At 39.5% G+C, this 14,675-nt stretch overlaps 1 protein-coding gene across 1 annotated transcript in view; it reads right to left on the reverse strand.

The window, feature by feature from the left end:
- The window catches only part of SPTBN5 (spectrin beta, non-erythrocytic 5), an 88,491-nt gene that overhangs the window by 24,545 nt on the left and 49,271 nt on the right, over positions 1-14,675 (reverse strand). The window contains exons 35-43 of the mRNA XM_079309170.1: positions 13,212-13,316; positions 12,070-12,255; positions 7,851-8,006; positions 7,036-7,227; positions 6,321-6,416; positions 3,545-3,663; positions 2,809-2,923; positions 2,004-2,117; positions 576-697 (exon numbers count right to left, since the gene is read on the reverse strand). Coding sequence (XP_079165296.1) covers positions 576-697; positions 2,004-2,117; positions 2,809-2,923; positions 3,545-3,663; positions 6,321-6,416; positions 7,036-7,227; positions 7,851-8,006; positions 12,070-12,255; positions 13,212-13,316 — 1,205 coding nt within the window. The remainder of the gene's footprint in view (positions 1-575; positions 698-2,003; positions 2,118-2,808; positions 2,924-3,544; positions 3,664-6,320; positions 6,417-7,035; positions 7,228-7,850; positions 8,007-12,069; positions 12,256-13,211; positions 13,317-14,675) is intronic.

Here is a 14,675-nt window from a genome sequence, read left to right on the forward strand (position 1 = left end):
CCATTTGCAGAGGAAAGTATCTTAACAGAAGCCAAGTGAAATTAGTTCAAGCTTTTCCTTACAGCTCCTAAGAGTCCTCATGTTAAACAAAAAAATCACAGGAGTTGCACACTGCCTCGGAGACAGCACACTTACTAATTTTTTTACATCAGTTCATTAGTACAAAAAGGTAAAAAAGCCTTCATATCTGTTGCTTACAGCAATGATTACAGATCAGGATTAAGCCTTTCTTGCTTTGGAAAGATTTGAGAAAAAAAAAACCTTCAAGAACCATCCAAAAATAAGTTTTTCATAAAGGCTTCATGTTAGATTTAATTTGATAGCCTGAAGGCATTTTAGTAACATTAAATAATGGGATAAACCACAAGAACATTGTATTTTCTTCCCAAAGTCATGTGGGTGGAACTTTTTGTCTATCAAGTCACACGTTTTCACACAGGTGTCTTAGCTGCCTGTGAGAACTTTATTAAAAAATCCATAAAAAACCTTTAAAAGACCTCTGGCAAGTAGGGTTTAGACCCCAGGGAGCAGCTTTGCTCCTGGTGGGAGATATTCAAGCAACTCTAAGTTTTCACCTTTGTTTGGCCTGTCCCTGGAGTCGTAGCCAGTTGTTTTTCATCTCCTGTTGCTTCATAGTCAGTCTGTCATTTATGGATGGATTCCTTGTGGAAAGGCGGAAAGATTCCAGTTCTAGTGGCTGGGAAGAGATTTATAGTGGGGTAAATTTATGACTTGTATTCATTCCTGAGTTTGTCTTTTAAGAAAAATAGTTCATTTTAAGACCCCAGCTCTCAAAGGCAGGTAAATAAATTACAATAACAAAATATACAAAGGGATATGTAATATGCAAAAAAATTAATATGCGTGCATTTGTGAGCAAACATCCATGTGAAGAAAGATCTCTGTGCATTGCTTTGCATGCACAAAAGTTAATCTACAATTTAGAAAAAAGTTTTGCAGAATATGGACAAACAGATGGGAAAATGAAGTGCTGTTCTAACTTCTATTAGCAGTCTAATGAACAGTAATGAACGCTCATCAACTCAGGTTTAAAAGTTTTAAAATTTTAAAGTTGAAAACCTTCTTGCAAAATTCCATTAAGTTGATGAAAATGAAGACTTTTAATTATGCAGAACAGAAAATATACTGGGCTGGTTTTAATCCTTTAAAAATTGTACATTTATTATACTAAAAAACCCAAACCCAAATATTGCCCATCTCCCCTGTACAGCCTTGCCCATGCCTTCTAGTACTCACCCATGTTTCACATGAGAATTAGCTAACAAAGTCTCAGTGTTGAAGGTGTCACATGTATTGTCATTTGTATACTATTGTGAAGAAAAAGTTTTCCATATTTTCTATATGAAAGGGCTTAACACTGGCCAACAGTGAAAAAATGTGAGAGGTTGTCATTGGATTTCTACTACTGTGGTTCCACAGGATATATTTCTTTTTGGTAAAAATATACAAATATAAAGGAGCTTAGATTCGTATTTAAAGCTCAATTTAACTTAGTCCTAGATGATGCAAACTGACCATTTTACAAAAGCCACAGTGGGTCGGGTAGGCAATTATAATCTAGAGTTTTTGTGTTTGATGTCAGTGTCAGGAAACTACGTGCAGTGTGGGGTTTGCCTTTAAGTTCTGAACTGAAATAGAGTTGTGATTTTGGTTCAACTGTGTATAGGAACTGGGGGAAAGATGGAGTCCATGCTTTACAAAATGTATAGGACACTCTTGTCTGGCTTGTAGATAAGGGCCAGAGACTCAGATAACATTAAAAATAGACTTTTCTTCCTGGATTTTGTGCATCAGGAAGGATAATATTTGATAAGATAAAGTAGGATAAAGCAGCACAGTGTTTTTATGAGAATAAATTTATGCTGCACTTGCATTGCTGAAAATTCCTACTAATCAATCTGAAGAATATCAATGATTTTTTGCACCATATCTTCAAGAAGAAAAAGTGAATTTTTTTTCCCTAGTACTTCCCTACTTCTTACCTCCATTTTGGACTTAATAACACTGATTTCTCTCTCCATTTCTTCATGTCTTCGAATCAGGTTTTCCACACTTTCCACATCTTTTCCATAATCCAGTGCTTGCATCAATACACTCTGGAGAGGGCAGTGGGATATGTAAATGGTGAAGGTGACACCAAACAAAAGGATCTGTATCTTAATTATTCCAAAGAGCCTCCTCCTTCTCCTCTTTGCATTGCCATATGAATGTTCTTATTGTCTTTTTAAGTATCAATAGAGCACATTGTCTGCTCTCCTTACAGAGATGAAATAAGAATCCACATCTCTTTCAACACTCATAATCCTGCTTAAGGTGCCTCTGGCCATTCACATGTAAAACAAAGACAGGTGTGCCTCCCTGCATTTCCCAATCCTTCCTTTCTTTTTTTTTTTTTTTCTTTTTTTTTTTAATATACCAAACTAGAAAAACATTTCTCAGTAAATTGTGGCACAGAAATTCAGGTGCCTGCTATGAAAATATAAAAAATAAAATTTACCCTTGGGATCCTAAGAAATTAAAATCTCATAAAATGAAGAACTACATTTTAAAAGTTGTTATAAAAATTTCAAGCCAAAAGTCTTGTGATCTTAAGTAGTACCACTTGCTGGCTGACTTATAATTAAATCAATATAATTGCTTACATTGATTAAATAATTAGTTTCTATATACCTTTTTTTTTTTTTTTTCGGTTGATATCAAATGATTGGCATATTTACCTCCATTTCTGAATGAATAAGATTGATAGAGTATTTTTCCATTTGAATTAATCAAAATTGGAAAAGTTACCTTCTCAGTAATTCTTTCTGTGATGTCATCTATTTCCCTGATTAAGGCATGAATCTCTAGGGCTCCCTCTAACTTCTTCCTGTATGCATTCAGGTTACCATGAAAACTGTTCCACCTTTAATTAGAAACAGAATTTTAGAGATGTGTTTCAGAGGTAAGGATTTCCACAACTGAGTTTCATGATGCTCATATTTAAACAAAACCACAGGTTTTCTGAACCACCTCATGTATTGATCTCCCAATTCTCCATAATAAGTGGTTTATCACAGGGATGAAGCATTAGCCTGAGAAGATTATCTGGTTGTCTTTATTCCATGTTTTCAGGATGGCATGGGGGTTAAAAGCTAAAAAGTATTATCAACAACCTCACAGTCATTATCTTCATGCTTTTGTGTTTTAGGTAGGGGCTGTGGAGTAGCAAAAGCACAAGGCAATTCACCAGGACAACTGTGTGAGTAGATGGAAGTCAAAGCTTCATGAATCTTGGGTGCCAAGAGATGTGAAACAGTATTTGTCTCCAAGGCTAGAAACAAGACTTTGGCACTTCTGGATTTAAATCCTTCTAAACTACCTGCTCTGGGAGTCTGGAAAGACAACTCCAGTGTCTGACATTTGATAGCTGTGTGATATTAAAGAAGAAAACACATGTTCCAATTTCTCCATTTATCTCAGCTGAAGACACCTAATTTTCCCCTCTTGTTTTTGCTTTACAGAGAACATTTGAAAGCACACTCACTTCTCATTGAGCTGCTTCCTGCGCTCATAGATTGTCTTTGTTTCTTCCTTGTTCTGTCTCTCCAGTTTCATGGCCAGGGCATTGATGGCCCTGATGTGAGCATCGTCCACTGTGGACTCCTGTAAAGGGAGAAAGGGAACAAACAGAGTGCTTGTGACTGGGTTTTCCACCAAGATGTAAAAATTGACACCAGCAGCAACTAGAAAGGGTTTTACCTCACTAACATTTCAGACACATGGGGTTTGCTCTGCTACAACTGCTGATGTTGCCATGTGCCTGATGGGAGGACAGTAGGGGCAAGAAAGCATTCATGGCTCAAGATGCAGCAATGATCTGTGTGGGGGCCCTCAGGCACTCAGGCACTCATTTCTACACCAGATATTCCAGCAGGGGTTCATTTGGTGAAGAAACACAGTGCAGCTGCTGTGGAACAGCTGATGCGTGGCAGATTGTTCCTCTGTCAGACAGGTAATGACTGTAGTGACTCATGGGCTCCTGGGCCTTCTGGCTGTTTTATCTAGGTGAGCTTCTGTCCTGAAGTGCCTTCTGTACTGTAGACAACAAGCTCAAAATCCAGCCTTAAGAATCCCAGACAAGCTATGCCACTGTGTTCTCTTCTAAGGCAAAGTCTAGGAGACTTGCTTCCCATGCACATACCATAAAATGGATAATATCAGCACATTGCCCATATAATCTGGAGTACAGTGGTATAATTTTTCTTTTGGAGCACTACAGATGGCCAGCACTGAACACTGCTCCAAGATTCAAAAACATTCTTTATTTTTCTGGGACAAATAAATCACAGGTTTAGCAGGGAGACTATCACTGCTGTGAAGAAGCACAGCTGGAAGATGGCAGCACACTGTTAATATAAGTATTTACTCCTTGGTGTGTTTTGTTTATGCTGCATCCATAACAGTATGCTGCTTCCATATGTGCTTTCCTATTATACACAGCCATAAAGTAAACAAGAAAAACCAGCAGACAGTCAGATATTCTTCAGAAACCCTGCAGCCTCCTCTCCTGGGAAATAGTAGCAGCACAATGAACAGAAAGTCTGGCAGTCATCAATACAGATGATTACTCCCTACCCTGATCTCAGATTTGTCTAGTGGAAAACCCAGGCTGGATGGATGCACACACTGTGCCAGAAGCAGCCTCCTCCTGTTTGTATCACCCTAGGAAGCACTGCATAACTGAGCATCAGCTACAGGGCATAACTGTATAACTGTCCCAGCTTTTTATCACAGGAGTCATCTTCAGAGTGTTACAGGAGCAGTGGCTATGAGCTGATAGTGTCTAAGGCCAAGAGTTTCAAGAGTGGCACAGGAGATCTACCTTAGTTTATGGAAAAACTTTCCTATTCAGAGGCTTATGCTGACTGGAACACTGGGTTGTTTCTGCCCTATTAATCATCCTTCTTTTGGCTGCTACAAGCTGTAGAAGAGCCCTTGCTCAATCCCTTAGTTCACAGTCAGCTGGTGAGTACAATGGATGTCTCTTCAATTTACTAATTCCCTGGTACTGAGCCAAATAATTTGGCTGTCTTTCCAAATCCAGTGTGAATGCACTGTCACGAAATTCTGCTGGGCTTTGGAATGGGGAGCTCAGGGGTTTCTCCCTGGTGTCAGGCACATCTGCACTGCTGCTTTGCATAGAAGAGGATTGTCTGCTTCTGCTACTAGGCAACAAAAGTAGAAGATAGGAGCTGCCATAACAAGAATCAACAAAAAGATAACAGGCAAACAAAGGATAAAGAATACTAGGAGACTACATTAAAGATCACTCACAAATTCATAACACCTCTTTCCAGACCTTTCCCACAATTTCCAGACTAACAAATCAGCACAGTAAACTTTCCTGTGTGACACACAGACCTGTTGATCCTTATCTGTAGCAGTTCCCACAAGCAGAGAGAGAGAGAGAGAGCAAGAGGTTGCTACAAATGCATCCCCTCAATACATGGCCTCACAGCTCTCATGGTGGGGGCTGAGCACATGGAGACCCCTCATCTCCCCTGTTATCTGGGTTTAGTGCCTAAGTTGGCACATCTCACTGGGGGCAGGAGAGGCAGCTGACATGACTCAGCACCATGAAATAGGAACAGAGATCTCAGCACTGAAAGGTGAAGAGTGCAGTGTCTTGTCCTATGGCTGCTATCCAAAGTGTAAACCATTGCTCTGTTTTACTAAATGTCTGGTTATTAATGTTATGATTAATGAGTAACCACATGTGCTGTATAAACAGAGGGCCCCAGATTTACATGTTTAATTTGGATTAAGGAGTATGAGAATGAGACCAATCCTCAGGAGGAGGAAAATGGAGAAGTAAAGGATAGAAATAGAGAAAACAGTATTTTTTTTTTATAGGCTTTTTCGTGGAAGGCCCAGATCAATTCTCAGATTCAAGCAAGCATGGCTGAAACAACCATTTTTAAACCACTTTTGGGATTTGGAAATCACTGTGACTTTGCAGACTGCATGAACCAAACAAAATCTGCTCAAATTCAGGCTCACAGAGCAAGTTTTCCAGTCATTTAATGCAGTCTGAAATGTTAGGTTGTGTCATGAGTAGCTGGCAGCTCTACCTAGATATCTTCAAAGCTGAAGGCATAAGAGAAAATTCTGTCTTTTAAAATGACTTTTGAGGTAGTGATGCCTCATATCACTTTGGTCTTACACCTCCTCAAAGCACTGAAATTGCATTTGCTGACTGGACTAAAGAGTTACCTGCTGTTGCAGCCACGCAAGACATGAGCATGGAAAACACCTCTTACCCCTGACGTTGCTCCACGGAACTCATTCAGCTTTTTCTTGAGCTGCAGGCAGTGTTCATAGTCATTTCCCACATCTCCTACATTAATCATGACCTCCTGGGGAAATAAGCAGCAAACAGACAAATGTTTAGGTGAAGAGTACAAGAACACAGCAACTCCCAATGCTTATCCTGATGCAGTAAATTCTGTGATGTGTCTGTAAATCACCACCTCCAGCTTCTGAAATATTCTCTTCTGATCTTTAGGTAATTACAAGACTTGGTCCCAACTTCCTTCTTGATCTATTACTGGCTATGGAAGCAATTTCTGAATGAAAGTGATTCTTCCTTCACTCCTACAAAGAGAAACTTTCAGATTTGATCTACAATGTGAGTCAAGGCCAGCTGCCAGATGCTTCAAGTCTCTTCCATTCTAGTCTGCTTTCATTTCTCTGTCTCAGTAGAGACACATGAGATGGCCACAGATGATCACAAACTCTTCATGTGCACAGTTTACATGAGAAGATGTGCTAATACTGGCCTGTTAACTTTGGTATGGACAGACTCCATAGAATTTGTTCAGTCATTCCTTTCATATTGTTTGTAGAACTTGCCATGATTCTTCCAGACAAAAAATCACTAGCAAATATCCTGGAAACTGACACATTCATCAGAATTTCATTGCTAACATCAAGTCTTTAGTGAGCTGCTTGGGTTAAATAGTAAAATCCACTTGCCTTTTCCCTGATCCAGGCTTCCACCTGGTCCACCTTCTGCAGAAATTCTAGGAAGTCCCGGCTGTCCTCCAGCATCTTTCCACGAGCAGCAACAGCTCTCTTCAGCTTCTCCCAGTGCTCCTGAAGCGTGCGGACTTGGCGACGGATCTCTCCTGATTTTGGGTGGCCTTTTGACACCAGGGCTTCTCCTTTCTTCACATTCAGAAGAAGAAATTAGAAATTGAAGTTGCCATTAATTTTTAATAGGATTACCATGTTGCATGACCTTCCTTACAAGAGTCTTTCACCTTCCTAACCTGGATTGAACAATAGATTACAAATATAAATTCTTGTCATCCAAATGATACAGCCAGCTGGAAAGCTTTTACATCTGGAGGGAATCTAGAATCACAGAGAACTGGGATTTGAATATTTCCCTGCCAAGAAAGATATTGTGGAATGAGAGCACCAAGAAAGATGCCTGTGCCCTTTAGCTATATGATTCATCCAGTTCCAACAAGAATATTCACAAATTGGGCATGAAATCCTATTTGCCTTTTGTAGGAATAATCATGTCAGGCAAGGAAGAAAGTGTGTATTTTCCTGTTTAGGCTATAAGGAATAGAAGCTCCCTGAGTGGAACAAAAAAAGTATCTCCCTGTTGTAAATTAACACCAATAAATTTCCATGGCAAGGAACTGGGTTCTTATCACACCAGCAGGATAATTGATGCAGACGTGTTGAGTAAGCAACTCTTCCTTTACATTTCATCAGTCTGTCAGTCTTTGGATGACCAGTAACAATCTGTAAAAACAGTAACAGAGTGAGAGGGTCACCTTATTAACAGCTGTGATGATTTCTTCATTTGCTAGAATCTCTGCCTCAAAGACCTGATGTTTCTGCAGCAGCTTCATCTTGTCCTGCAGATTGCTGGGGTCTTGTATGGAAGGATCCTCCAGCTTCTGCATGCGCTCACTGATCCAATCTTCTGCCTGCAAAGTCGAGAGGCACCAGGTTAGCACAACTGCCTGGGATTTTGGGGGTCTGCTCCCAGGGTATGGCACTACTCCATGCAAGGTCTGTACCTGAGCTGGATACATGGAGTGGGAGCTGATAGCTCAGGTGGATCTCCAGTTTCTGAACTCATTCTACTTTGTTAAAAGCAGGTAGGAATGAAACTGATTTTTATCGGGCCACAGGAGTAATGAAAAATTCATTTAATACCTCAGATTTTATCACATGGCATTAACAGATTATACAGTCTTCTAGATTATGTAGAGAGAATCTTTGAGCCTTAACATGATATACATTTAAAATGAGATTATGACCATTGAGTCTGGGGGTTAAGGCTCTGAGTTTCATCTGGTATTCCTGCCATGGACCTACCTGCAAACTGGGTAAAGATTCTTTTGAATTCGGTGCCTCACCTATAAAACAGCACTTACATTTCCTCATGTCAGTGGTGTTGGGAGACCTGAGTGGAAAATGCCACGCAAATAAAGATTTGCTGACAGGGCCCGAGCACTAGTCAGATTACTTGTAAGGAAATACAACTGCATTTGTTTTCATGCTTCATGAAATTCAAAATGGTCCAGTCAGGAATATCAGCTTCAGAAAAGTAGATGATTTGCAAGAGATAACAAAGCAGAAGTTATGCATTTCTCTTAGGAAATGAATTTTTAAGGGGATTTTAAAGTATGCAGAATAAATAGCAAGAAAAGAATAATAGAATAGTTAAGTTTTAGCAGAAAAGGATAGCAAGTTTTCCACAATTTTCTTTAATTTCTGCTGAACTTTATCCCTTAGCACTGAAGGAAGTATTTTCTATCCATCAAAACACTGGGAACTGAACACTTGACATAATGTTGTAACTGATCCTGTCATCCTCAGAGCACTGAAGTAATGCAATGTTTTAACAACACAAGAGCTGCAAATTGAAGAGCAGCTTTATTAGTTTCAAAATATCTTGGCTGCCCTTGTGGAACCGTGCACTACGTGCACACAAGACTTGTCAGCTGGAGGATTTTCTCTGTTAATTAATGATTTGAAATGTTGTTTCAGCTGCTGAGATTCTATAAACAATAACAGAAATATCTTTCCCTAGCAGTGTGCTCTCCAGAAACTGGTTCCCTCCAAAGCACAGTCAAACAGGCCATGCCAAACTTGCCCAGGGCTACACATTGGCATGTGCTGCTTGCATTTCCAACACCCTCCTCGATGGCCTTTTCCCATTCCCAGCCACACATTCGTGCTTCAGTGTCACTTAAGTGACTCCTTATTAAAATGGGAGGCTCATCCATACAGTTGGAATGAAAACAAACCAATCCCCAGGATAAAGCGACTTTAAGGTTGATTCCTCTCCTACTTTTTCATTAGAAGCAGTGCCTTTAATGATAGACTGAACACCTGCACTCTTAGTGCCCTGGTTTATTTTAAGGCTTGTTTAAGATGGCTCCAGAGACTGAGGGATCCTTCTCCTGGCCTTATGCCCACACCTGGATGTGAAGCAAAGCTGATCTGTTTTCCCAAGGTCTTTCTATGGAAAGATTTAACAGTTGTCTGGACAGCCATTTTCACTTCATTGAAGGCAACAGAAAAACCAGTGTTTTGCTCAGTGTAGGCAAAAACCAGACTTATTTCTAGGGGAGTCATAGAAAATGTGGGCACTACCAATTTAGAAACATATTTTTTCAAAATATCAATTATTGTAACCTCACGAGTACAAATGGTAAACTACACCAATTTTTTAATGAGAAAAGTATGCAAAGCATATAAAGGGATGTGCCTGCTCCAGGCATCCAGAGATAACAACTGATTCTCCATCTCATTCCCCTGAGATAAAGATGTAAATGTTTTTTTTCCCTTAAGTACAGGGTGAAAAGGAAAGAAAGTACCGCTAATATCATGAGCATGTTTCAGAGTCAACATTAAAACCCAGATCCAGCTTTAGAAGTCAAAACTTTTAACTTTATAATATTCCCTCTGCAATAACTTAAATGTTTCTAAGTACCAGCTTGCTCATTTACCTTGCAGATTAACACTGAGCTACAGACTTTTTTGCAGTAGGGTAGTCTGTAAGACTGTCTCACTTCTTTGAGTGACACAAAAGCATCATATTTCTATTGTAGAAGGGAGAGTTTTATTTTGTAAACTGCATGTGATCTCTTGAGTTAATTATTGTGGGTCATGCTACTAATGTGTGTAGTTCTTTCTACTGTAGAAGGGAGAGTTTTATTTTGCAAACTGCATGTGATCTCTTGAGTTAATTATTGTGGGTCATGCTACTAATGTGTGTAGTTCTCTATGGAATTGCTTCTAGAGGGTAACTAGAAGGATTTTAATGTTGAAAGTGATCACTAGTTTCTGCTGGCACAAAAATTTCTGTTTGATCAATAGAAATTACTTAAATTGTTTGCAGGACAGAGAGTTTTCAGGGGAGTGAGACCTGAGCTATGGGTCTTGTTCTCTTAATAAGTAAGAATAAGCAATGATCTCATTGATTTCACAGCCAAACTCAAAACTCATCCCTGAATTTATCATTCCTGTGGGGACATACATGAATTTGTACACACCCAGAATATAATTAAAATCAAATTAAACATTCCATTCTATCCAACAAAGAGGAAGAAAGGTATTAAGGTAAGATTTTTGCTTTTTAATTTCTTGGTGACATTCTGCAGCAGTAGGCCATGGTTCTAGGCTGGTGAGGTAAATGAATACATAAGCTGAGAGAAAAAACTCCCTAAAGAACTCTTGGCTGAATTTATATGGAGAAAGTGGATGAGAACAGGGAAATGTTCTTCACTATGCAGGGCCAAATCTTGTGCTCTAAGTGTGTGATTCAAGAATGAAGTGGGACCCCTAGCCCAAACACTGATTTGACAATTACAGAGTGATGGAAAGAAATGAATAAGTATTCTTACCTAATGGGTTAATTGTATCTCTAGAAGGGCATTGACAATTTCTCTACCAAGAGGATTTTGGGAAATTGCTCTTTTGAAATTATAACCCCTGTGCAATGCACTATCCAGTCCATTCACTCCCCTCTGCTAGTCCAAATGGTGTACAAGCCATTACTGGTGGATTTTCATTACTGTCCTATCCTGGGACAGTAAAGGTATAACCAAATAATACAAGTTAATGTTTGTGTGTATAAATAATTTCTGATGAATTTTAGAAAAAGAAAAAGGAAAGGAAAAACAAAAAGAAAAAGAAATGAAAAAGAAAAAAGAAAAAAAAGAAAAAAAAAAGAAAAAAAAAAAAAAAAAAAAAAAAAAGAAAAAGAAAAAGAAAAAGAAAAAGAAAAAGAAAAAGAAAAAGAAAAAGAAAAGAAAAAGAAAAAGAAAAAGAAAAAGAAAAAGAAAAAGAAAAAGAAAAAGCTCTGTTTTTGTAAAACATTGAGGACATTCCACAGGACACAGCACCAGAAGGGGTGGATACCAGACCAACACGAGTTCTTAAAAATGTGTCCCTGGGTTTGTGTGCTCTTGTTGATGCCATCACAGTTCTCAGTCACACATGTTGTGCTGCCCTTTGAAAGGCTGACCTAGTTTGTCTTTCCAACAGTAGTGACAGAGCAGAGCTACTCACTTACAGACTAAGGGTAGAACAGGGGACAAAGAGGGACCAGCATGTTCTGCAGAGGCCAGGCTACAGAAGCTCAGGAGCTATGCTGAGTCACAGCAGTGTTTTGAAGCCCTTCAAAGCACCCACTAATAAAGCTTGGTGCCCAGGCCATGATGCTTTCCACTTTGAAATACATTTTCTTCCCCACCAAAGGAAAAACATGTATTAGCTTGCAGTTCTCCTTTCACCTGTTTTATTTTAGCAGAGCTTCTGATGAGTGAAGTGGCTGTAATGGGCACAATGCCACAGCAATAGTACAGCAACAGGAATGGCATTGGAGCATCCCTTGGGATGAGTGTGGCAGGAATTGCCACACCAGAGCAGATCATCCATCCACCAAATAATGGCTGGCAAGAGTGAGCACTTCATCCAGTAGAGGTAGGTGGTTCCTCTGCTTTACATCCCCATCCCAGTCTAAAACCTTCTTACCTCTTCCAAGTTTTGGTAGAAAAGTGCCAGAAGAAGGGCAGTCTGCAGCTTCTCTCTCCTTCTCTGGGACAGATCCTTGATCTGACGCTTCCTCTCATGGATGACATCCAGTTTGTGCTGAATCTTTTGCCCTTCCAGTCCATCAGCTTTTCCCAGTCTGCTTGCCTGTTCTTGAAGAGACATCATCTGAGGAGGCAACAGATCTGAAATTACTTTTATGTTTCCAAGTGGTGTGAGAAAAACAAAATCATGAACTGAGAACCTCAGGGACAAGTTAACCAGCATCCCCCCTCATCCTGTACTATGATACATCTATGACATTACTGTCACTGGAATCTATGGTGCATCCTGGCTACATAAATTAATTAAAGCTATAGCTTCAGGAGTCCCTATGCCACTGATTATCCAGTGCAAGGAGTCATGGAGCAAGCATGACATCCATGAGTGCTCAGATTTTATTGCTTACTGGAAACCAGGTGTTGCAATGGAGCTCTCCAAATGAGCAATCATTCTGGCAGGGAGCTGGCAAGAGTCCTGGGAATTCATTCTGGGGAACCCAGGCACAGCCACAGGTTTAAGCTTAGCCCTAGCCTGGGTGAGTTACAGCAGTGGCCACCAGCCAGGCAGATTCCTTAACACACAGGTGAAGAATTCAGTATCTATTCCAAAGGTGCAGGGAAGTGCTTATTTGTGCAGCTGTTATACACCAAATGCTTATTTAAGTAATTTGACAACTTTATTTTCATGTCAAAATACCTACTGCATTTTGTAAAATACCTACTCTATTTTACTTGCTTGCTTAAAAGTATTTTTTAAATGAAAAGAGCAGAAAGTTCTGATATCCATAATAAAATATGGCCTGCTTTAAATATTTCTTCTTGCAAGTCCCCCTATTCTGCTTATGAGTGGTTTTCCTGTCTGTTGCAAGTACTTGGGCATGGAGTGTTTTGACAGTTGTTGTCTGCTCTGCCTCTTATTTCCCTAAGCTTCCCCATTTTTTTTTTAATCAAGCATATCAGGCATATCAGGTGTTTCACACCTGTCACCAATTCAAAGTGTTACCATATTAAAAAAAAAGTATATATATATTTTTAGTTCACAGAATTCCAGCTGGTAGAATATTTGTTGTTTCTTTTTTTTACCTTCTCATCCTGTGATGCCAGAAGCTTCTCAAAAGCCTCATGTTTCCTTATCAGTTGTTCCACTTCATCTACAGACCTTCCGAGGTCACTGCTTTTCAAATAAACCTATAAAAAAGTTTATTATTTTTCTCAGTGAATTAATTATTCCATTATCTTGATTCAAAAATGTGAGAAGAGGTATTAACTCTGCTGCTGAGAGCACACTTGAGAGGGAAAAAAGGAACAGGAGGCAACAGAAGCTGGAAATTAATTATTAGAAGTCCATGGTCTTGAGCAAGAAAGAGAAACATTAACAGGACTAGCTAAGGAAAGTGACCTGTCAGTCTCACCACTGCCACTAAGTCACAAGGCAGTGAATTCCAGAGGTCTAAGCCCTCTTTGTAATCCCAGGCAAGATCACTGTCATATCTGACAGTTGTCCATATGATTCCTTCTTGGAAGGGTTCCCATAACAGACTTTCCAGCCTGTCACCAGTGCTTTATTACCACAACCATCAGCAGGATTTTCCAAACATCTAGCCTGAAAATGCATGGCTATTGCTACACCTGGTTACATACTGCCCTCTTGATCACATCCATATCATTCCTTCTATATTTCCTTCAGCCTTGTGCATATTCACAGACTTTCTGCACACTGGGGTTTCTGTCTTCTCCAGGTTAATTCTACTAATACAGTGACCTGATAGATCATTCCACAATAGCTGTGTCTTTTTCATTCTGATCATCCTTATTGCTCTCCTCTGGGTTTTCTCAATTTCCACTTATTTTGAGGCTTGATGTAACAAGTGGCAATAAGTAATAAGGCTGCCAGAGTGCCTTTCAAGCTGCAATCTTCAGCATGTGCCTGTCAATAGTGCTTGTCTTTTATACAATACCATGAACTCAAGTTAGCTTGACATAGCTTGACATCTGCTATGAGCTTCCAGAAACTTTTCCAAAGATCTGTTGTCACACCAGCTTGTCCCCATCCTGTATTTATGCAGCTGATTGTTTCTGATAAAATGTCATAGCTTGCACCTGTACCAAGTGCAATACCTCTCTTGTTTTTTCAGGCCATCATTCCAACCTACCTGCATTAATTTTATTTACTGTCTTTTCTGTCAATTTGTGGTGCAGAAAGACTTTAGTCCAAAATAACAAATGCAATTTTAAGTAATTTGACCTCTGCATCTTGTAGCACTGTGCAAGTGTGCACATTTTCCCACTAATTCACACATGCCTTGAAAGCATTGCAGTGTTCCCTTACTCTGTTCTGGTGTTAAGAAAAATGACTGCCCAATTACCTGTCCCATACATTATACTCAATTTTGTCAAATGCAAAATAATAAAGAATATAGTTATCAATGATCAAGAAAAACTATGCTTTTCTGCAGGTTGACAGGAATTTATTCTTTTTCATTGGACGTAATTATCCACAGGCTTGTTTTCTTGCTCAGTGATGATCAACAGGAGGATAAAATCCCC

Source organism: Erithacus rubecula, assembly GCF_903797595.1.
Source record: "Erithacus rubecula genome assembly, chromosome: 6".
NCBI lineage: Eukaryota > Metazoa > Chordata > Aves > Passeriformes > Muscicapidae > Erithacus > Erithacus rubecula.